The following is a 24,199-nucleotide window of genomic DNA, read 5'->3' as shown; positions in this document are numbered from 1 at the left end:
CACCACCCATGTTTGTTCAGAAGGGACACAAAAAAATTAAATAAATAATCAATACATATTTTCATGGCAGAACTCACTCACAAAAAATGGGACTTGGAAAGAGTCAGGAAGCTGCAGTCCTGATTGGCCTTGATGGTGAAAAGCAGCGGTTCCCCAGTCAGGACAGCAAGCTGACCTGAATTCTCCTGGATGGGTAATGAAAAGACAGCTGTCCTCCTCCGAGTCTATCTTCTGTTGCTACATGTGAAGCATCCCTGAGACCACAAAGCAAACGTTAACATTCTGGAGTAAATGGACAAAGAGCTCAATAAAATCCCCTAAGATTTTAAAAGCAATTATCACAGTGACAGTACTATCATGACCATCTCTTTTCCCAGAAGCTCCCTATAGTTTTTGAACAATTCGGTGATAAAAGACGACACAGTAGTGAATTATTAAAAGCAGGTTATGAGTATTTGAAACTAAGGAGCCACAATATTGAAAAACATGTTTCTCTTTGTATGGTTATGAAAAATCAAGGCTGCATCTGTAAGATCTCAAGAAATAACAGAATTGCAAATAGAGATGATGGGGTAATGACAGCAGCATGATGAGGGACTTTGCAGTTCAGCAGAGCAGAATACAGCACCACTGTAATTGGAGCTGCCCCTCATCTGCTTTGCAGAAGCTTGTCTATTTACATAGTATTATTACACCTGAAGCTCAGTGTACTTGCTGTGAACAAGTAACACTGTATTTGTATTGTATGGGGGGAAAAAATACTGTACTGCAACTGAGTGGTATCATTGAAAGCCTGCAGTGCAGGGCAGGAAAAAAGGCCACCTGGTCTTCGTACCTCCTCAGGAAGGATGGAGGTGTGATACTCCATACCTTCTCATGAAGGTACAGGAGAGCTGAAAACAGACAGGTACCACATTTCAGCTGCCTACACTGCTACTCCATGTGCCAAGAAAGGCTCAGAGCTGGCATTGTTTCACCCTGAGAAGAGAAGGCTTGGGAGGGGTCAGGGGAGATGTTGTACGTATCATCAATGTGTATAAATACCTTATGGTGGGGGGCAAAGACTGAGCCAGACTTATGTTCTCTCTACTCTCAGATGATGCTCACTCACACCTCCTTGCCTCGATAGCACAGTCCCAGCAGTAACCTGATGCAGCGTCGCTTTGCCATTCAACAATGAAGGATCCTGGAGAAGAAAGGGGCAGGGGGTGCCATTTACTTCTCCGTGCACATGTAAAGGTCCAGGAATGTGAGGAAGCATCCAAACTGCCAGAAGAAAATAAGGTTTAATTTGTTTCAATTGATCAGACTTGGATTCGTAAGGATTTTGTAGTTATCGTTTTTAACCCCAGACTCCCAGGGTCTCTAATGAAGAGACCTGTTATCAGCTGGCATAAAAATCATGAAACATTAAAGTTATTTTCCAAGGAAGGTGAAACTAGAGGAGACCATCTACATCATGGAGGAACTGGACAAGATTATCTAACACTTGCTTTATCGGACCCCTTTCCTGGTCACGCAGCTCAGCTGTGCTGTGCATACATATGTGTGCGTACGTATGTTTTCATACACACAGTAGACCAAAAGCTTCCCCAAAGTAATGAATTCTTGTGTGCGTTCACACACGCATTGCACAGCAGAGTGGGAATTTTCCTCCTGACTGAAGAGACATGGGAGACAGGGTCTTTCCAAAAGCCTGCCCTTGGTTTGGACTCAACCCCAAACCCTTGCATTGGCAACAGAGCTGAACCAGCTAAATGCATCAGCTGATCAGAAGATTCCTCTCCAGCTCCAAAGCTGGTCACCATGACAACCCTGAGTACGTAACACAGGCAACCACAGGCACGGAAAAAATTTTCTTTCCATCTCAAGGAACTGCCCATATAATTTGGTGTCCTGTGTGCAGCCAGCATCAAACCCTAGCGCTTCAGGCCACCTCTGCTTCAACAAAACTTTCACCCAAACCACAAAATCTTCAGAAGCGCAACACTTTATTATCAAAACCTAGGCTCAATTACGTGATTCTTGCGCTATGCTGAAGAGTGACAGTGCGTCCAGTCCTGGCGTCTTGCAGCTTAACCTCTGCAAGGCAAAGCTGAACACTAATGTGTCCAGTACTTTGCCATAGAGATAGAACCACTAAAAGCAACGAGTGCTGCATGCGCAGTAAGATACAGTTCAGCACAGGCAGCATAGCAGAATCTGCCCATAGTCATTAACCTTATTGCAGAAGGAAAACAATACAGCAGAGATGTAAACATTTTACCATTCTAATTGTTAGGCCAGATTTCTCCCCTTTTCATTTTTGGTTGAAAAAAAATAGAGCAAGTGAAACCATCAGGAATTATTCTTTACACCTACAGCTGATAAAAAGGACAGATTTTCATCAAAAGTTAGTTTTACTGAAAACTGTCTGTTTCATGGGAACATCTTAGCCACTGAGAAATTTGTTTTTGATTCTGAAAGGAAAGTGCTGTCATCAGTAGCTTCAGTGACCTTGGAATTTTTGCTCATGATCCAATAGGTCTATAAAGGAAGACTTCAGTTGCATGTTGGATGCAAACTTTTGTCACATGCAGCATCTGACGCCAGTCCTATCAAGGGCAGAAGACTGACAGAAGAGATCACTCCATCTGTAACAAGAATTTCTTCCAAGGTTATCCGTAGCTTTTCATGCGGATATACATGCCTGAAATGAACATTAACGTAACAAGACAGTTACATCTCCTGAAGATGTAACGTAACAAGACAGCACTGCAGCCCTTCGTCAAATCAGCGACAATGTGTAACATCTATCTCGAGCCTCACTGCTGGTAAATAAAAGATCATGACCAAAATTTTTCAAGTTGCAAGGGGAGTGATTTGCAAGTCAGCAAGGAATGTTAGAAGATTTTACTTTGGGATTTTTAAGTTCCAGCAAGTGTCATTTGGTGACAGCTCTTAAAGCAGGGGAAGAGGCTGCAGCAGCTGCACCCAGCCCTCTGGCAGCATCAACAGACTTGAGCTACTAAAATCTGTGACTGACTTGAGACAATTTGGGAAAATGGTACTAAATGGTCCCATTAGCTGCATGAACAGATACACCTCCATAATGAAATGTAGCTGGAATCGTTAAGAATGATGAAAACAAACATTTTCATTCCTCCTTACAACACAAAGCTGATAAACGGGCTGAACTCAATAATGACAATTGTGAGGGTGTCAAGCATTTAACTTGGAATGGGCATGGCAGAGCCACTCAGCTGTCAGATGCACTCATAGCCATTAGCCCAATGCAGAGATTCAGTTCCAAAAACCAAACGAGGCACTCGAATGCTATGGCAACAGGATTACTAGATTCAGCAATCACCTGAATGCCTTTATGCCTTTACAGAGCTTCTTCACACAGTATCTGAGAGCATGAAATTACAAGACAGCAGAAATTACACGTTTACTTCTCACGTGGATAAATCTGTACCCAGTGAGAAAAGATTCATGCAGTGCATTTCAGTACGGTCTTTCCACATGGCAGAATAATTCAGATTTATTTCAGTCCTGCTAGTAACTTCAGCAGACTAGAGAACAGAACATTCAGCTAGTCTACAGTATACTAGGGAGAAAAGTTACTTTTTATTGCCTGGCAGAATGAGACGAAAAGCAAAACCAAAGCCATTTCTTCCTGCAGTAACTTACGTCAAGGTTGAAAGGTCTATCTTTGCCACTTCGATGATGGCATCAACACGTTAGCTATTAAAGGAATCTGGCATGGCACTACAATGGGAAACTGCTGAAGAAGTTTCTGTCACCATCATAGTCTTCTTCAGTATTGACTGCAAAGAACGGATACACAACAGCATTGATTTAAATGTTATAATTGGCATCTACTCAGCAAAAACTTGCCACATCATCCATGTCCTCTATCCACCCCAACTGGTGGCCTGCTAAAAACCCCTACGTTTCCAAAAAGCAACAGCTTGCTGACTTCATTGTCCTTGTCTTTTTCTACAAAGCTTGACACTCGAGTCAAACAAAATTACTCATCACAGCTTGCTAAAGGGAAGAGTATAAGACTTTTCAGAAACTGGGCAGCTGCCAGCTTAATAGAGCCAAAACTTGATCAACACTGTATACAAAGATGGAAGAAAACATAAAACGTCCGCCAAGGTCACACTGAGCCACAGTTTCTCTTCAGATTTTGGTTTGCAGTTTTATAGTTCAAGAGCATTTTTTGTGCTCTCAACTTCCAGGTCAGTATTCATAAAAAGCAGACCACAAAAAGAAAAACAGATTTATAAATCATGACTGAAAGCCTACAGAAGTTCACAGGCTGATACAAGGTTTTAATTCCTTGCTGCCAAGTAGTTCTCACAAATAAAGCATGGTCTGACAAATTCACCTTTCCAAATCATCCTTTTTCTGAGTCAGAGGAAAGCAATACCTAAAACCAAGAAGTTGCAGCAGTGCTTTCCCATTACTTGCCAAAGGAATCTCCACAGAGTTTCAAGACCTGCACTAAAAAGCCTCAACAGTCACCAAAATCTACTGAAACAACTACGAGTTAAAACACGCCAGTTCAAGACGATTGAATATCACAACTCGTACAGAGTTGCAAGGGCAGCGTTTCAAAGTTAAGGGAGAAAACATTTAAATTACTCAAAGAATAATGATGTAAGGAAGGACAATACAAGAAACATGCCAGACTCTCCAAAGGAAAAGACCTACCTTGCCCACAACTGGACTGCTGGCAATGTCCTCCAAGCCAAAGTGGCCACTCTGGCTCTTTCATACGCTATGCCCCTGTCTGACTTTGCACCACCGGAATTATCTATGAGCAATGTAAAAATCTTACTCTAAGCACCTTCTTTATTACAGTTTCTCAGAAACAGCAGATAGTACACACAGCTGAGCAACTTTTTGCCTCTTTTTTTGTTTCTGAAGCCGAGGATAAAATAGGAAGTGGCATCCTCATACCCTTACTTATTTCCTATTTTCTTTTGACCCAGAAGATCTGATGGGAACTTTCCATCTCGTCTGAGCTCCTGTATACAGCATGTCCCTGAATTCCCACATCCACTCTTGCACAGAGTACAATAATTACTTTGGGGTAGACAGAACAGTCATTCCAATCTGAAGATTATCAGGAAGAAGCAAACAGATTTTGCTTATTCTTTCCAGGAAATTATTCTTACTAACCTTTTCTCCACCAAACCAAAGAGCTTTTTTTGTACCAATATATTGCAAGAGCTTTCATAGGGAGACCATTATGATCGGCAACTTCTGAAAGTCTCTCCACAGAAAGCATTCCCCCCAATGCCTAAAATAACTTCAGATCTTTTCTACAGTTTGTCCAAATTTTCAATGCACATCTTGTGCTGAAAGGTACCTAAGAATTCCCCTTAGAGGTCTCACTTATTTAGTTCATGAATTTGAAGTCACTGACAACTTCTATTCCTGAATTACCCATTTTAATACATTTTAATTATATTAGCTCCTTGGCTGTCCCATCCACCTTCCAGGAACTTACCTGAGGTAATCAGTAACGCAAATGTTAACTGGGAAACGCTTTCTATGCAACTACCTTGAATAGGATACCCACGTATCTGATGATTTACAGACAAGTTTAAGAATCACTCAGAGACTGCAATTTGCTTTAACAAATAAACCTATAATCATTTCTATCTTATTTCTATGCGTAATAGGCAGAGACTGCAATTTGCTTTAACAAATAAACCTATAATCATTTCTATCTTATTTCTATGCGTAATAGGTCTAAAAATATACTGTATTCAGAAAAGCTTCCATTTTATCCCTTACACTTTTTTCTTTCTGTTACTACATTGTTCTTATAGTTTTGCTTTTTTAAATACAAATTGCTGCTCAAAAATAGGGTGGGCCCTGAGGTGGAGTCTTTCCTCATTATTGAATTTCATTACCTAATAAACTTGGGAAGGGCTCCGATTTTTAGTTCCGAATTCCTCCCCCATCCCTTCCCCCTACACGGGTTTGCCCAGGATTGCCCTGACCTTTGGAAAGCTGCTTTTGGAAACATGGAGCTCCTCTGTATTTACACCCTTGTGACATATGATCACGTTACCTAAGTAACCCGATAGTAGGCATGAAAAGCATCCTCTACATAGTTCTGCGTATTTAAAAAAAAGCCATCAGACGAAAAAGAACAGGCATTCCAAGACTGAAAGCTTACGTCTACTAGACTTCTATTCAAAGTAGAAGTCTTCATCTCAGTCGCAGACATAAGCTTCCCACACAGCGATTGATTAAACTGTCTTGTTGCTCAAATGGGAGTTAGAAAGGATACAGCAGAACAAGCTTTAACTAGAACCCTTGAGTCAAAAGAACAGAAGGCAGTGGGGAAACTCAAGAGTGGAATGCAATCCTGTTTGGTGAACACATGCTCACTGCCTGCCACACTCTGCTGGTATGAAGTCACTGCAAAAACAATGGCAACTGACATAGTCCCTGGCAGTATTTCAGCTGCCTCTTTCCTTCCAAGCACTCACTCGCCAACTACCTGTTTTTCCTCATGCGGGTGGTGCTGCGGCTCCTGCATGCATGCTGTAGGGTCATGGCTTCAGTTTTGAAGGAAGGAGAAACAGTTTTTCTTAAGTCTTGATAAAAAAAACCAACAAACCAACCAATAGAAGATGACAGCTAATTAACTTTAGAAAAATTAAGTTGGGAACACTTACTTCCAGGAACAACAAAACCAATGAAGTTATCACATGCAGAAGATCCCGCTGGTTTATTTCCTTCATCCAATTCTTCTGTCCACCAGCCCAGACACTCCACATGACTTAAATACATCTTTCTCCACATAAAGGGTTAGTATACTTACAAAGTAGACTAGCCTAAGTTGGCAGGATCATTAATTCCTCATCTACACAACTACGATGTTTCAAGTTAGATAGCTATACAAAAAACCAGAACAAACTACACCCCAACCCCAGGAGCAACTGAGGCAAAATTTTTTTTCCAAAGTAATTTTCAGCAGTTTCTGTTAATTCTTATGAGCCAAGCAAAGCAAGTTAAAGAGATGCTGAGATAATAGCACCTGTATGACTCTAGTACTAAACAGACAGTTCTCTTCTCTCTGAATCAATAACAAATGTAATCAATATTCCCATGGACTCTGAACACACAGTAGGATAGTGGAATAGCATCTGGAGGAAGATCTTGCTCTTCTCATTACAGGCATCAAGATACTTCCCGTGCAAGCTCAACAGTGACTGTAACCTCAGTGCAGCCATCAGAAATCAGCTCCGTTAACCAAGGCAAATCATAATCACTGGATTACATATGCTCTTTCTGTCAATAAAAATCAATTTTCTCTCTCAGCTAAGCTATGTGTACCCTCACAGAACTCTCATGACACATAAAAGGAGAAAGGAAGGACAAATGGACATATTCACTCTCGGGCATGCAGGGATCCTTCCACGTAAAAGCTTCTAAGAACACTCATGGACTCTACCTTAAAAGCCTTCCAAGGCAGCATAAGCCAATCTCACTGAACTACTTCATTTACCTGGGGGAAAAATGGCCATGTTCAGAGTAAGCATTACTCCATTCACCACTTAAGTCTGCTGGTATATTTTACAATGCATAGTGCAAAACCACCTAACATGTATGACAACAAATCCAAGTCTTGCATGGGTCAGTTCAGTATTTTCCCTTTATTTATTTCCCTGGTTCAGAAAGATGATCTACTTATCACTAGCCAAAATCCTACTTCTCCATCACAGCCATCCCTCTGGACAGTAACACAGAAGTTATGAAAAAATGGAACTGGGACATTGTACATTTGCGCAGCAGACATTGAAGAGGAAGTGAATCAGCTCTCTACTGTTAAAAATGAAGCAACTACCCTTTCTGCTGGTCTTTACATACCACCAACTTAACTTGATAGCAGCAAGCGTTACAGACCTTAGACTGGGGAAAGCCCTCGACGCTGAGAGCTCCCTCAGCCTGTCTCCCCTCCTTTCTCCTTGTCTGCATACTCTCTAAGACCTCATAATAGCCATTTAGTAGTCAATGTAAACAATACATGTATCTTCTAATGTATCCAGGGTACCTTTACTTCACTGATTAAACTTCCTATGACTTCTCTACTAAAAATACCTTCATAGTGACTACAGTATTCAAGCATGACCTTGCACCTACCTCAAGATGTTTAGTTTGGTACTCAGCTAATGGAAGACAGATGCCTCCCTTCTGTGATTCACCCAAGAAGTTCCAGTTTCTCTACCTTGAACATAGAACTAAACTGGCTCAGAGGCAGATGTCTACAGTGGGGATGACTAAAGTTCACTGAAACAAATACTGCAGCATCAAAACAGCTCAGCCTCGTAAATGTCTCAGCAGAGCATTCAATGATAAACCACCTTTATTACCCGCTCAAAAAACATTCCTCTAAAAGCAACAAAACCATTTAACATAACCTTCGGGACAATCAGCCAAGCAACAATCGTGTGTCGTCTTTTGCATGAAAGATGATAGCATATAACTTTGTTTCAGTTATATTAATTAATAATGCTCTTCATTTGCAGGTGTCTGGGTAGCTGGATTACTGTTACGTCCCCATTGCTAAGACAGTAAGGGAACGCTGTCTTAGCCAACAGTCCATTTGTTATTTCAGAAAATTAATTTTTGACAAACTACTTAGGAAGCGGTACTTCTGCAAGATGAGTATCGAACATGAACAGAATATTATCTAACCCAGTGCTCCAGAAAGCATGTGTCTTCCCCCATATATTTTGATACATCACATATTTCCCACAGTCTTACCAAACACTACTTACTAGAAGCCTTTGCGGACCCTGCATAGGGACCTAAGAAAGGTTTTTTTCCAAAAACATGCACAAGTTTTCTGTACCAGAAATCTTCAACATATATGAAATTTAGAAACAGAAGTTACACAAATGTAAACAAGCTACTCCCTAGTAAAATAAATTTCACTGACAACAAGAATCTCTCACTATCCACTTTTAAAACTTACTAAAGGCTGTGTTAAAAGGTTTTGAAACACCAATGCTAAATATTGTTTAAACCTGCTTTTATTAATTTTTTTGTGCAGAGGCAAAATTCAGCTCCATCAGTTTTCCTAGGTTTAGCTTCAACCTGAAAGCCTACACATACTCAGCAATTCTTCTGCTAGTATCGAGAGTGCAGAATTCTCACAGCTCCTCCTATGAAGTCAACATTAGGACCCACTTTTCCCCCACCCACCCTCACCCCCCTCCACATCATTAACAACACAGTAATAATTTCATATTAAAGCTGAAGACTATCCAAAGACTGATTTAAAAACTGAAACCAATTTAAAACAATCCCTGACTCCTCTAATCAAATAAAAATCCTCTGATCGATAGCACAACAATTAAAGAACATCACAAAGGACAGTTACTACACGTTTCTAGGAACATCACCCATTTCCAGTGCTTCCCCAGCTTCTTCAAAACTTTTCTCCACAATCTTCCTCTGATACACAGAACACTTGTCTTTTTACTGCTTTGCTTTAACTTCCTCCAGATGTTACACTTGTCAGGGATGAGCGGGATGGCTTGGCTCTGCTGCAAGAAACGAAGTGAAAAGGCAAACATAAACCACACGCTCATAATGTTAAACAGGACTGGACCCTCTATCGACCCCTAGAATACTTCTCCCAGTTGCAGTGATCTATCCAAGATTACCAAGGGTGGCCTTGCAATGGTATCTGCCAGCCCCCTCAGCACTCCTAGGTGCATCCCACCATGGCCCGTGGACTTACATATGGCCAATTTTATTTAAGTGTTCCTTTACCTGATCCTCTTCCACCATGGGTACATCGTCCTTTGAACTGTTCTAAGTAGAAGTAACTCAGTATCATTAACAAATATCAGGACTGCTGAAACATACTGATGTACCTGCACAGTAGGGCACATATACCAGTGGGAAGTGATGCACTACTTCCAACTTTTGAAATTTAAGCTTCCCCACCAACCCAATTCCCCAAGATCAGTGCAGACCACATTTTATGGGCTGGTTATAGCAAGTACCTCACTCCCCAGCTTCTGCTGTTATTAAATTAGTTTGTACCATTTGCTTTACAATCTTCTGAAAGAAGGAAAACCTCTCTGTGCCCAGTCACAGACAGGCTGTATAGGAAGAACAGATAAAGCATACCCCAAACTTACATGAGTGAACAGCTCAGTAGTCAGACCAAGGTAGTTGTGCAAACCGAGGAATGTCACTCTCTGCAGCCTTACCATGATGATCTAGAAACAGGAAATCAAGAAGCAACAGGAATAGATTTAGCTTCTCCCACACTCGTTCTTGCATTTAGATCCAGTTATGTACCAGACTACCTGAAAGCAACTTTGTAAGACCCAAGACTACACCTAAGCTGAAACTCCTTTTCAGCAACTGATAAACTGACGCAAAGACAGAGTCAAGGGATTTACCAAAGACTTCACAATCGTTTGATGGCACAAGAATCCAAAGTCTTACTCCGAAACACCAAATAATGCTTTTTGCTTTCTGTAAACATTAATAATAAACATGCCTTGAAATAAAGGCATTTGCTTCCATTTTTTCTTCCACATTAAAAAAATTATTCCAGCTTTCTCCATGCAGAGCCTAGGCTACTGCTATTAAGAACCCTACCATAAGACATCTGCCACCTGACCTTCCTCTACCCTTGCAGCTTAATCCCACTCTTAAGCTGTCCTCTTCTGTAGCTGCTCTCATACAGCAAATTAAATTGGCATCATGATCTGTTCTCAACTGCTAGTATTAGGTTCACTTGTCACTCAATTATCCAGATACTAGAACAACCTGCAAGAACAGAAAGATTCAGAAGCAATAGTAAAGCAAAAGAACAGACAAGAATGACTCATCAGGTCACATACACTCATTTGACTGTTGTACCTATGGGACAGTGCACCAGCTGGCAAATTCTCCCAGCTGAAATCATTAATACACTGGTCCATGCACTAGCTCAAGAACTACCCATCCTCCTGCAAGGCAAAGGAAGGTGAACTTTAATACAAACCACAGCTCGCTCTCTTCAGATGCTGACAACTGCTTCTGAAGGAGAGATACACATCAACCTGGATTTTGTGAATTTTACAAAACATCACCCCTCAGCTAAAAGTTTCTGAGGCTCCATCAGTCCTTGTTCAGACTATGTGACAGTCTTTTCCAGACTCTAAGCCCTTTTGAAGCCTTGGTAGTGCATAACCATGATGCAGAGGCCATGCCAACACATTCTACTGCACCTGGATCAACGAGCTTACACTGCAGGGCAGGCTAATTCGAGAGGCTGTCACATGCAGAAATAGATCCAACCTGTGTCTATACATACATACGAATTATTTCTTCCTATATACGATTAATGCCAAGATTATTAAGTCTAGGGCTCCAACAGCCAGAAGAACAGCAGAACCACTCCAATCTTGGAAAAAAACTGTACTCAACAGTTCCATATCTGCAGAAGAACAACGACCTTACTGAACTTCAAAATGTCTTCTTGTAACTTTGAAACTAGAGTGGTGTCATGTTGCCCCCCCCCTTGCAATTCTACTCAACAACAATGTTTACCTGTGCCACTTGTAAGTCTCTCAGGGATTTCTGGAAGACATCTTGAAAGACACTTGGTGGAAGTTGCAATATGGGGGACAGAACGGCTACCCGGGGTTATGCTCCATGACCTACAGGCAGTGTCATGAAGACAGTTATGGCCAGGTGAATTCACACCAGCCATTTCACCAACATTGAACAGAGGTACAGAAGTCAGAGCTCTAAGAATGTGTGTCAAGTTAAGGGCAACTGGCCAGTCTGACAACTCTGTTGCAGTTTCATTACAGACAAAGCCACGCTTCAGAAGTATTTCAACTTCCAGCTCTTCAAAACTGCAGAGAAAAGACGTTTTGTTAGGTTTATGATCTCTACTGGCAACCAAGCTACTTACTGCACTAACAATCAGACTCACATCATCAGCAAAAAATCAAGGAAACTGCATAGCCGTTACACACATAATGGAGGAAGAGAAAAACCAGCCAGACTTAACAGTGTTTTAAGATGTATCTATCCTCATATATGTTCATATGAATATTTTAAGTGACAAAACCAAACAGCTTCTCTTTACTTGAAATAAACTGGGCCTGGACCATCCCAAGTTGCTCCAGAAACAGATGCAAAATTAGCAAACCAATGGAAAAACCTGTAAATGGGTGGAACACAGAGGATTTTTTTTTTTTTTTTTTTTTTTTTTAACACGAGATGGCAAGCCTCTCAGTTAGGATTTTCACCGCTGAATCAGGCATAGATTTTAAAGGAAATTGATGCAGAGGCTGACACTAGGCCTAGTAGATGCAGAAATAGAACGTATGTTTAGACTCAGTGTATTGCCAGATAAAGGAGTTTGGAATTTGTTAAAAGACTAACAACTGTCTCCATAAGTTGATTTATGTAGACAAGCCAAGGACATAAGCCTGTGTATGTAATGATATGTCCTGTTTGTGGAGGTATCCTGTGTGATAAGGGAATATGTTCTGTCTTTTGTGATGAGTGAGCCAAAGTTAGGAGATAAGCAGAGAAGTTGCTTGTGAGGCCCAGAAGAGGAGCGTGCTGCGCAAACTCATACAACAAGGGTCAAACAGCGGACAAGTGAGGAAGACTATGGACGACCACCAGAGGACTCCGAAAGACCACCAGAGACCTCCAATGTGCTTGCGTAAAGGACATTTACATATGCTAATAGTTTCCCGGATAACTAATGACTATGCATAACATTTCTCGGAAATCTAGTGAATATGTATGTAAGACATGTATTTAACCCATACAGTTAAGCTCGTGGTTAAGCACGTTTGGAGGAGCGATCCCCCGTGCTTCCAGCGCAGCAATAAAGAATACTGAACTCCATCACCGAATGCTCAATTTGTGAAACAAAATCTACTGCCAAACACTTTGATAACCAGACAACACCCCTTCTACCCCATTAGGAACTAAGAGAAGCATCTCCAACTCATGAATCCATTTACCAATACCTGAAATACTGATTCATCCACCATTTCCAACATAAAAGGACTCCTTTTACAGTATGGACCAGGCGGTAAAGAAAAAAAAGGACTTTCTACTGTTAACAGTCACCTTATGGCTCCTGAACCTTTCATTCCTCCTGAGCAGCAGAAAACACCTTTTTCCACACACTAAACACAGATGCCAACTACTCACTACAAATGATAAAAGTGGTCTTTATCAGAGAACTAAATACAATCCCTGCGAAACAATTTCTGCCTGAAGAACACACCAAAACCTAACAAGACCACATTCTGTACAACTCTAACCGCTGCCATCTCCCAGCTGCTCAAGATGATGACTCAAGTTTGCCCATACCCAGGTCAGGATTAAGGCAAAATGACACCAGGGTTCCTGTAAGTCACAAAATTCAACTTTTATTTGCTCAACAGGAATTCCCACTCACCAGAATTGGTATCCTCCTGAGAATTAGCATGGTCATAGAAAGAAGTGGCATGAAACTAGGACAGTAGACCATGTAAAACGTGGTAACCATGTCATTAAACATACCAGCCTTGGTGAATTAGGGATCACCTCAGCAAGACAGTAAGGAGAAGCCCTCCCGTTGAGTCACCAGGTTCAGAGCGGACCCCCTTGGTTTCCAGACTCCTTCTCACAGAGGAGCCTAGGGGTGGCTAGATCCACCCCTGGTCCCAGACTTGGGCAACGGTTCATCTCTAAAGGGACGAGGTAGAGGGATCACGGAAAGAAAAAACGGCACCAAGAGACAGAAAAGAAAGCAGACATTTCACCTGTCCTCGCTGCAGCGCTGGGCCAGTCCGCCGCGGGCGCCCGTCAGCCGAGGGCGCCAGCCGCTCAGCCGATGGGTCCCGCCAGCCGAGGTCGTCAGTCCGTCCGTCCGTCCGTCCGTCCGTCACCAGAGGGCGCCGGCTCCGGTGGGCGAACGCCCGTGGGGCTCCCCTTCGTGTCCTTTTATCATCTCCTCGCCCCGCCCTCGGGCGGGCACTCGAGCCATTCGGCTAATCAGGCGTCATGCACGGTTTGTGCTTCCAGAGCCTTCGGGAGATGGGTCGTCGGGCTTGGGGGTCGGCTCGGCGAGTAGCTTCTCCCTCCCTGCAGGTATGACCGTGCTTTGCCCTTGGGCCATATATGGCGAGCTGCCCCGCTCAGCCTATCAGAACAGGGAACTGCGTGCCCTCCGGCCCGCGCTCCGAGCCCGTTGCTGCCGCCCGCCGTCTCACCTGCCTGCGGTTCGTTGCTAGGCAGGGTTCGTTGTTAGCCTGAGCGCGCCATCACGGCGAACTTGCCCCCCCGCGATGTTTGAGACGTTAACGCCTTCAGTCTCTGACAGCCGCTCTGGAAAACAAAGCTCCAGCTCCGTCTGCCCCGCCGGTCGGGAAGTCACAGTGAAGCAGATTCCAAAGTTAAATTGCACTAATTGGAACTGATTTCTTAGTTACACCAACTTCAGCTGGACCTTCTGGAAAATCTGAGGATGATATTAACGGCTTTGATCTTCAAGTTCGTGAGGGATTTCAAATTTTAAACATCGCTCTGACCTACAGTGCAAAGCTACCAGGCGTCCGCGCTTTTCCCCAGTTTCTTTCAATTAAAGAAATTATCAAGTGACATTTCTGTGCTTTTGCCGCACCCAAAAGTAAATGCAGCATTGCTCTTTTGCAGGCCAGTTAAAACCTGGCTCTAGGCAAAGAAGGAATTTGGTATTCGTAGAATCCTAGAATGGTTTGTGTGAAATGTGTTCATCTGATTCGTGTCAATATAAACAATGCTAGGGCCGCATAATAAAATGTGACCCTCACTGTAACCATTTTGTCGGTCCTCGTATAACCGCAGGCCAGGAGGAAACAGATGATATGTATATAGTTCTTTTTTGCCAGCCCCAAACCGGTTTTGTTGTTAACTGCGCAGTGTTAAACAAGAGATCCTAGGGGAGAACTGAGGCATTTATCATAGTATTAAGCGAGGTTACGAACGGGGTGATCTTTAGTATGTATGAATAGAGGGTGTATTGAAGTGGCAGTGTGTGAGCAATTTGTTATATGCACTTGTTGGGGGGGGAGGTGTCCGTTGCGGCCTTGCTTGGCTTTTGATGGCCACAGCTGGTGCTGTGCGGGGTGTCGCCTGTTGCACAGGACGCGCAGCGGCTGTGGGGAGGGGCGGAGAGCATCAACCCTGGGATCCCCCCCCTGCTTTGAGGGGGAGACCCCAGCCCCACCACCCCCCCCCCGCTCAACTCACCATCTCGGGGGGGGGACGCTGGATGGCGGCTGTGGGGTTGCCTCGGCTGCGGGGAGGGGATGTGGGTGAGGTGGTGGCGGGCAGCCCCACGGCAAGCATCACCCCCCACCCATCCTCGCGCGCTCCACCGTCACACCGGCGGCCTCACCGTCACCCTGGCAGCCTCACCGGCACGTCCTCGTCACCGCCTGGCGAGTGCCGGCAGCGATAGCGGCAAGAAGCCCGGTGGCCCATGGCTGCTGTCTAGTGGCACGGCCATGGGATACTGACTGTCTGTGAGCCGGGGGCTCCCATGGAGACTGGGGGGTTCTGGAGCATGGGGGTGGGTGCGGGAGTGGGGGGCAGGGATGGAGGGGGGGAAGAGGGGCCGCAGGTCTGGGCCCAGGGCTGCTGGGCCTCGGGGCAGGCCCCATGTGCGCCATGTTGAGGCTCGGCCTGGCCGCCAGCAGAGCCCGCCTTCTTCTCACATGGGTCTTCACCGGCATAGGTTTGGGGGGCTGTCAGTCTCCTCTCCTGAGGTGATGCTGCCTCTGATTGGTCACCTAGGCTGTCACTCTGCCCTGGTTTGACGCCTGCCCTTCCCTGAGGGCTGCCTCTGAGCAGCCCCAGGTGGTCAGGCTGCCCAGGTGCAGTTCACCTGAGGTGACGCTCTCCCCGACTGGCCCACTGGGCTGCCACTCTGACCTGGTCTGGGGCTCGCACGGCCCATCCCTGAGGTGATGCTGCCTCTGACTGGCTGCCTGGGGTGGTCACCCTCCCGCCACCAACAGTGCCCGCCCTGCCCTGAGGGGACGTTTCATCTGGCTGGCTGCCTGGGATTTCCCCCTTGCTCCTCCCATCAAATGATGGGTCAGACAGTTTATCAATCTTCCGTGTGCTGCTCTCCCACCAGGCGTGATTGGTGGAGCCAGCATGCCCCGCCCCACACGCTGCCCAGCTTTTTCGACTCTTGCCCCCCTTTCCTGCAGGCCTCAAAGCCTGAGTGGTTGGCTACGTATCAATCACGTGCCTTGCCTTGCCCCCACCTCCTCAAATGCGATTGCCTGTCCCGGGTCCCCTGACTCCCCACAGGCTACCAGGCGGATGTTGCCAGGCGACAAGCTCCGCCTTTAGGGTTTAGACCCTCAACTTGAAACCGTGGGCCCTAAAAAAAGGCTATGGGGTCATAAAAGACAGGTTTGGACCCTAAAAATGAGGATTTCGGCCCTAAAAAGGGGGCGTTGGGCACTCAAAAGAATGGGCTAGGTGCTAAAAAGGAAGCTTTGGACCCTGAAAAGGAGGGGAACCTCTTGGTTCCTCTGTGACCCCCAGAAAGGAAGCTTTGGTCGTGAATATAGGGCTTTGGGCACTCCAGTGGAGGCTTCCAGCTGTAAGAGAGGGCTTTGGACCCTCAAAATGAGAGGAGGGGTCCTGTGTAATCAAAATAACCAAAACGTCTCGTGATGTTCCAAGCCAGACTAGTCAAAAGGACTCAACGAGACGATGAACGCAACTGCACATTCACAGGAGATGGCATTAGGTGACACAAATTTTGTGTGCTGGGGGTGGGCGGGCTCTGAAATGTGTTCATCTGATTCGTGTCAATATAAACAATGCTAGGGCCGCATAATAAAATGTGACCCTCACTGTAACCATTTTGTCGGTCCTCGTATAACCGCAGGCCAGGAGGAAACAGATGATATGTATATAGTTCTTTTTTGCCAGCCCCAAACCGGTTTTGTTGTTAACTGCGCAGTGTTAAACAAGAGATCCTAGGGGAGAACTGAGGCATTTATCATAGTATTAAGCGAGGTTACGAACGGGGTGATCTTTAGTATGTATGAATAGAGGGTGTATTGAAGTGGCAGTGTGTGAGCAATTTGTTATATGCACTTGTTGGGGGGGGGAGGTGTCCGTTGCGGCCTTGCTTGGCTTTTGATGGCCACAGCTGGTGCTGTGCAGGGTGTCGCCTGTTGCACAGGATGTCTGCTGTCATGCCCGAGCAGTGAGGAGCTTGGTCGGAGATACATTGTACAGAAGACCCCTCAGCCAATGAGGAGAGTTCGAGAAGTTTCTAGGAGAACTACTGCACCTGCACAACCAGGAGGTGGAGAGTCTTTTGGAAGGACACGATGTAACTGATGTTAGACTATAAAAGAAGCTGGGTTGTTTTTCACAGTGTGCGTCTTGGTAGAGCAGAGACTCCCGACGCACCCAGCGCTGTTTGCTTGCGTTTATTCATTTACTAAATTGTAAACTTTGATTGGAATCCTGTTTGGGACTAAACTCATTTATCACAGTTTGGGTTGGAAGGGACCCTAAAGATCATCTCCATGGGCAGGGACACCTTCCAGCAGACCAGGTTGCTCCAAGCCCCATCCAGCCTGGCCCTCAAACACTGCCAGGGATGGTGCAGCTACGGCCTCTCTGGGTGACCTGTTTAGGGCCTCACCGCGCTCCACAGCGAAGAGCTCTTCCTCATATCTAATCTCAATCTACCCTCCTTCAGTTTAAGCCATTACCCCTTTCCTGTCCGCTACATCACCCTTGTAAAAGAGTCCCCCTCCAGCTTCCCTGTAGGCCCCCTTAGGTACTGGGGGGCTGCTATAAGGTCCTCCCCGAGCCTTCTCTCCTCCAGGCCGACAACCCCAACTCCTTCTCGCCTCTCCTACGAGGACAGCTCGTTCCAGCTCCCCGATCGATCTTGTGGCCCTCCTCCGGACTCGCTCCAACAAGTCCATGTCCTTCTTATGGTGGGTGCCCCAGAGCTGGACGCAGTACTGCAGGTGGGGTCTCACCAGAGTGGAGTACGGGGAGAGAATCACCTCCCTCAACCAGCTGGTCACGCTGCTTTGGATGCAGCCCGGGATACGGCTGGCTTTCTGGGATGCAAACGCACATTGCCTGGTCACGTTGGGCTTCTCGTCAACCAACTTCAAGTCCTTCTCCGCAGGGCTGCTCTCAATCCACTCATGGCCCAGCCTGTATCTGTGCTTGGGATTGCCCCGAGCCACGTGCAGGACCTTGCGCTTGGCCTCGTGAACGCCATGAGGTTCACACGGGCCCACCTCTCAAGCCTGTCAAGGTCGCTCTGGACGGCATCCCTTCCCTCCAGTGTGTCGACCGCACCACACAGCTTGGTGTTGTCGGCAAACTTGCTGAGGGTGCACTCGATCCCACGGTCCATGTCGCCGACAAAGGTGTTAAACAGCCCCGGTCCCAAGACCGACCCCTGAGGAACACCACTCGTCACTGCTCTCCACTTGGACTTCGAGCCGTTGACTCTGCAACTCTTTGAGTGCGCCCATCCAGCCAATTCCTGATCCACCGCGTGGTCCATCTGTCAAATCCCTGTCTCTGCAATTTAGAGACAAGGGTGTTGTGCGGGACAGTGTCAAATGCTGTGCACAAGTCCAGGCAGGTGACATCAATTGCTCTTCCCTTAGCCACCAAGACTGTAACCCCGTCATAGAAGGCCTCCTACATTTGTCAGGCACAATTTGCCCTTAGTGAAGCCGTGTTGGCTGTCTCCAGTCACCTCCTTATTTTCCACGTGCCTTAGCACAGCTTCCAGGAGGATCCGCTCCACGATCTTGCCAGGCACAGAGGTGAGACTGAGTGGCCTGTAGCTTCCCCGGGTCTTCCTTTTTTCCCCTCTTTAAAAACAGGGGTTATGTTTCCCTGTTGTGAAACATTTTTAGCTAATGGTCACAAGAGCATTCCAGACGCCTTTAGAAGGCCTTGAACAGAATAAACGGAAGACAAAAATAAGAAAGATACCAATTAGAAAAACACAGGTGCGCATTCCACGATAAAGAGAACTTGGCACAAACAACCTCAACTCGGCAGTTTATCTTGACCAATTAGACTGAGACAAGTCTCGCATGTTTTAGTTAGTATAACCAATTATGTTTTATGTTTATGCGCGTGTACAGTGTTGATATAACCAATCATTAAGTGTAACTAGACGCGTGGACAGTGCGTGAATAATGTGTGCAACCAACAGTAAAATAGCTAAGCGCATGTACAGATGTAACTAATGTATAAAATGATGTCTGATGCTCTAGTAAAGTGGACTTCACCTGATCACATTGGTCTGTGTGTGTTGTCCTGTGCCTCCGCAATTGGCGCCCGAACAGGGACCCTCGGATCGGTGTTGAATTCTTCGACGAGAGCCGACAGAGAGAGGGAGCGGAGAAGCTGGCCGAAATTATTCCTGCTGCCCCGGCAGGATAACCAGCTGGGCTGGGGCTGACAAAGACCGCGTGCGCGGCGGAAAAGGGGAATCTTACCCTGGTGGGTCTCACCCTAATCAGGTGAGCAGTCGGAGAAGGAGATGGGGTTGGACAAAGAGCAAGAAGCGGTCCTAAACCTCCTTCAACATATTCTCTCTAAGAGAGGGTTGAAATGTGGTAACTCCATTATAAAGGAGTTACTTTTATGGGCTTGGGCGAGAGAACTTATTCCGAGTATAAATGTTGCATTTGAAGTAGCGACTTGGGACGATGTAGGCAAGGCACTGTGGGACACTATTAGCGCCGGGGGAGATAAGACAAAGGAAGCAATCAAATACGCAACGCACTGGAAGGTAGTTTGGGATGTGCTGCAGGCAATGAGGGTGGAACGGCAGGCAGCCGCTGCTGTCTGCGCGGCCGTGACCCCTTCTGATGCCTCCATGTCAGCCGCGTCAGCCTATCCCACTGCAGTTAGAGGAACATTTTCTACGCAGCTGTCTCTACCCCCCCGAGCATCCATTTCTGCTAGTGCTGATACGTCTGTACAGACACAGCCTTTGCCTATACCCAGCCAGGTCGCTGGCGCCGAAAGTATCCCCCTGCCTGTTACTCCACGAGAGACGGAGGAATTAGGGGGGGCCATTTCTCGTCCGATTGATTCGGACGAGGCAGACTCGGAAGTGATTAATGTGGATATACAGATTGTAGAAGCTATCTGAAACCTCCCTTTGGATGAATTAGTGCCAGGTCTAAAGAAGTTAAAGGTCTTGCAACTTTATGGAAATTATTAAGACAAACTCTACAAGAAATGAAAGCAGATCGTAAAGCGTCTGCGTCTGCTTTTGCTGCGCTCTCTCTCCAACCACAAGCGAAGGGGAAACGCTGGGGAGAAAAACATAATGGCAGCGAGAGAAAACTTTTGGGCTTTCCCGGAGCTTGTCCGCCTGCTCCTGTGCCCTTGAATTCTGCTCCACTCCCTGGGACTGCTGATATTAATCAGCCATCTGACAGTTCCCAAGCCTCCCTAACCGTACACGTAAGGAAACCCTACAGAATCAGGAAGCGAGTAAAAATCTGCCTAGGGAAAAACAGCCCCCAGATATCGCCGCTCACATGAAACAAATTATACCTAGCATATACCCTCCGTTGCCTTCGTCTACGCCCGGGTCGCCTCAAGAGCACGAAGAGGGGGCCGGAGCTCACTTCGGCAGTCAGTTGTGGGTCATAATAGAAAAGCTGCACAGCTGAGCCTGCTATGAAGTGAGAAAAACCACCACCGTATCCTTGATGCACCCCTTTAAACCTGCGCGTGAATTATTCGCGATGCCTTAATTGAGGGAGAAATCATAGCAGCTCCCACAGCGTTTCTGGTTATTGCTGGGGCTGGGGGTAGACCTAATCAATGGGTTCTATTTGATTGGGAAATCATAAAAGAAACAAAAGTTACAATTGCTCAGTATGGTTTAAAATCTCCTTTTACGCAGGCAGTTTGTCCCATACATTTTCTGGGTCACCTTTAACTCACATGACTCGGCGAATGCTTGCTAAAACCTTGTTGTCGACATGGAAATTTATTTATAACTGGCGCTGGTGCATTTGCAAGCCGGCAGAGAAAAATCATATCAATACAACTTGATACTGCTTTTGAGGAGGCAGTTTGTAAGGAGGCCGCTAACGAGCAGGATTCTGATTCCGATAATAATTCTTTTGCATCAGGCAGGGTGGACTCTGAAAAAGAGCCGCATTTATATCCCCCATTATCTCCACCGCTGCCTGCCGCGGCCGCCCCGCTGCTGCCTCCCGCGGCCTCTGCGCGGCTGCGGCCACTGCCGTGCCGCTGCCGTCCCCCACCCCCCCACCCCAATCGCCTGGTACTCCCTCTCCAGGGTTTGCTGAACTTAAAACAGAACCTAACTTTACTGCACTACCTGTATCTCCTTTTCCTACTAACCCCTCTAACTCTATGCCTCTGTCCTAATCCGGTGACGATTCACTTAATGATTGGGGAAAAAAAAATACACATAGCTTGATGGAAGCTGTCGAGAAAAAGCTCTACAGCAAGGAGATACCATGTTTACTTTTCCTGTTGTATGCACACCCGCCTCAAGAAATGCAAGAACCTCAAGAGTTAGAGTTGTTAGGATCAGTCATCATGAATCCCTGTGTGATGTTTAATTACATCTATAACACCACTCGAAAGGGTCAGAATGGAAATGCTATTTTGCCTGTATATAGAAATGCTACAGCTTGGTGTAACTATATCTATTCCAGAATATCACACTCTTTTTTCTATTCCAGCTGCTTTACCTGCGGTGATGGTTTTTTTTTTTTTATTTGAGAGAATAGAGCGTGGGAGAGGAATTCCATCAAAACTTAATGGGAGGCCATGTAGCCTCGGACAACTTACGTTACTAACACCTGATATCAATATGATTCACAGTAAAAGGCTCACGATAACCGACACAGGGTTAAGTGGATGGCTAACTAGTTTGAGAATTACGGGATGGTTGAAAGATTTGCTTATACATAACTTAGTTATTTTAATTGTAATATTAGCAGTTGTAATGATTGTACCACGTATCATAAAATAGTTGAACGCATGATTGCAAAAGCGTTTCTTGTAACTTGGCTTTTCAAAAAAAAAAAAAAAAAGTGGGGAAACAGTGTGGGGTAAACATCCAGATGCCCAGAAGTTATCAGATTATTGACAAGACATGGAACGACACAAGAAGGTATTAGGTGCGCCACCATTGGTGGAAACACTTTGCTGCCTCATCGCCATATGTGCGGTGGTACAGCCAGCATTACCATTACACCGAATTAACCCAAGGCAAAATATGTGGATAACCTGGGCCACCCAGACAGGACAACAGTCTTTTTGCCTCTCATGAGTACAACCCTCAGATCCATTTCGAACATGTTGGTGGGAGTGCCATATTTGTATCTGCCAGATTTTCGAGCATGGGTTTCTGATGGCAGTGCTTTGAATGAAACAAAGATCAATGAGACCTGTTACAGCTTGTATTCGTCGCACATCCCACAGCAGCATTGTCAAAATCTTACAGGGGTAGCAACTGCAAAGATTATCAATTCTCTTAATGTTACATTGCCCTGGGATCCGCAAGAGCTTGATTTAGTAGGATCAACATATGGGTAATAAGTCATGTGTATATTTGGCAGGAGGGTTTAGCACAGGAATTATTATTATCGGCAACACAATATGTCGGGGTGGACAAATGTATCTAGTCCAAGCTCTTGGTATAAGTTTATGGATAGTAGAGATTATTGTGTAGGAGCCATGGGAGCAGAAACCCAGGGGAGTAAGATATTTATAGGTACTAATTATACTGCCAAGGCTTTACCGAGCGGATATTTTTTGATATGCGGTGATCGTGCTTGGCATGGCATCCCAGTGAGATCTTTTGGCGGACCATGTTACTTGGGTAAGCTTACATTGTTTGCACCCTCTATTATTCAGTTACTGAATTTAACAGACAATCAAAGACACAAGCGATCTACAGAAAATCTTGGGCCTGATTGTAACGATAACGTACGACTGTTAGGCAAGGCCACAAGAGTGCTGCTATCTCTTTTTACACCAGGGGCGGCAGCGGGTAATGCGTTACGGGAGTTTGCAAACGTTTAGCATGTTGGACGTCGAAGCAATTAAATCTTACATCTAGTATTATAAATGATCTCTTAGAAGACACAGCAAACATAAGGCATGCTATTTTACAAAATAGGGCGGCTATAGTTTTTTTATTGTTAGCACAAGGACATGGCTGTGAGGATTTTGAAGGAATGTGCTGTATGAACATATCAGGTCATTCGAAGTCTATACATGAAAAGTTGCAGCAGTTGAAAGATAACATGAATAAAGTGATAGTAGAGAAGAACCCCTTGGATGAATGGTTTGGGTCATTAGGGATAACAGGTTGGTTTAAAGAATTATGTCGCATGGGTATTGTTGTAGTTACCGTGATTTTAGCTATTGTAATAATTTTACCTTCTTTGGTTAGCTTGTTGAGGAAAATGGCATCCCAAGTTATTAGTCAAGTCTGGATTGCTCATAAACAAAAGAAGGGATTGTGGGAGATTTCATGGAAATGGGGAACATTTCTTTGAGCCTGATTATTTAGAGTTAGCATAAGTAGCCCACAGTCAACATGAGTGGACCGGAGTACGTGACAGCTACAATATGAACGGACCTTTGAACCACCAGAGAAACAACGGACATGAGGAAATTGGACAGTGGAGCAATTAATCAACAAGATAACAGAACTGCAGAGGCAAGAAGGAGCTGCAAGGTTTCAACGCAATTAAGAAGCTGCCATTTCGGCTTAGAACATTTAGCTGTGGGATGGGGACTTAGGAGTTGGTTTGTATCTTTGTTAAAAATAGGGGTTTCTTTTATTCTGTGTATTTTATTAGGTATAATGTTGCTTTAACTGTGTTTTAATTAATTGTATTCATAGATATTTGCAAAGGGCTGAGTTCACAGGCCCACGATGGACTCCCGCTCGATTTGTACGACCATCATCATCTGGTACACCCTAGATGGTGCGACAATGTGAATACCACCTCAGCCAAAAATTAACGTGTAGGTCACCTTGACCAACATAACAGGTCAAGATTCTCTGTGCATTGCAACCGCATCACAAAGCCCGTGAACCAATAGACAGGATGGCTATGACTCGTGCAGCACGCCTGGCCAG

General features: G+C 45.3%; 1 protein-coding gene across 6 annotated transcripts in view; it reads right to left on the bottom strand.

The window, feature by feature from the left end:
• Positions 1 to 90: 90 nt before the first annotated feature.
• Positions 91 to 24,199, bottom strand: part of LOC115351071 (patatin-like phospholipase domain-containing protein 7) — a 36,635-nt gene continuing 12,526 nt past the window's right edge. For 4 of the 6 annotated variants that reach the window (XM_030037394.1, XM_030037388.1, XM_030037390.1 and 1 more), the window contains 4 exons: positions 10,167 to 10,247; positions 9,420 to 9,563; positions 1,045 to 1,186; positions 91 to 254 (listed from right to left, as the gene is read on the bottom strand). In XM_030037394.1, coding sequence (XP_029893254.1) covers positions 1,076 to 1,186; positions 9,420 to 9,563; positions 10,167 to 10,247 — 336 coding nt within the window. In that variant the 3' untranslated portion in view covers positions 91 to 254; positions 1,045 to 1,075. Of the gene's footprint in view, positions 255 to 1,044; positions 1,267 to 3,672; positions 3,810 to 9,419; positions 9,564 to 10,166; positions 10,248 to 24,199 lie in introns of those variants that run through there. The other 2 variants (XM_030037393.1, XM_030037392.1) reach the window with 2 other exon arrangements.

The sequence above is a fragment of the Aquila chrysaetos genome, chromosome 15 (genome assembly GCF_900496995.4).
Source record: "Aquila chrysaetos chrysaetos chromosome 15, bAquChr1.4, whole genome shotgun sequence".
Lineage (NCBI taxonomy): Eukaryota > Metazoa > Chordata > Aves > Accipitriformes > Accipitridae > Aquila > Aquila chrysaetos.
Note: the sequence above shows the minus strand (reverse complement) of the source record. Positions and strands in the feature narration are given on the sequence as shown.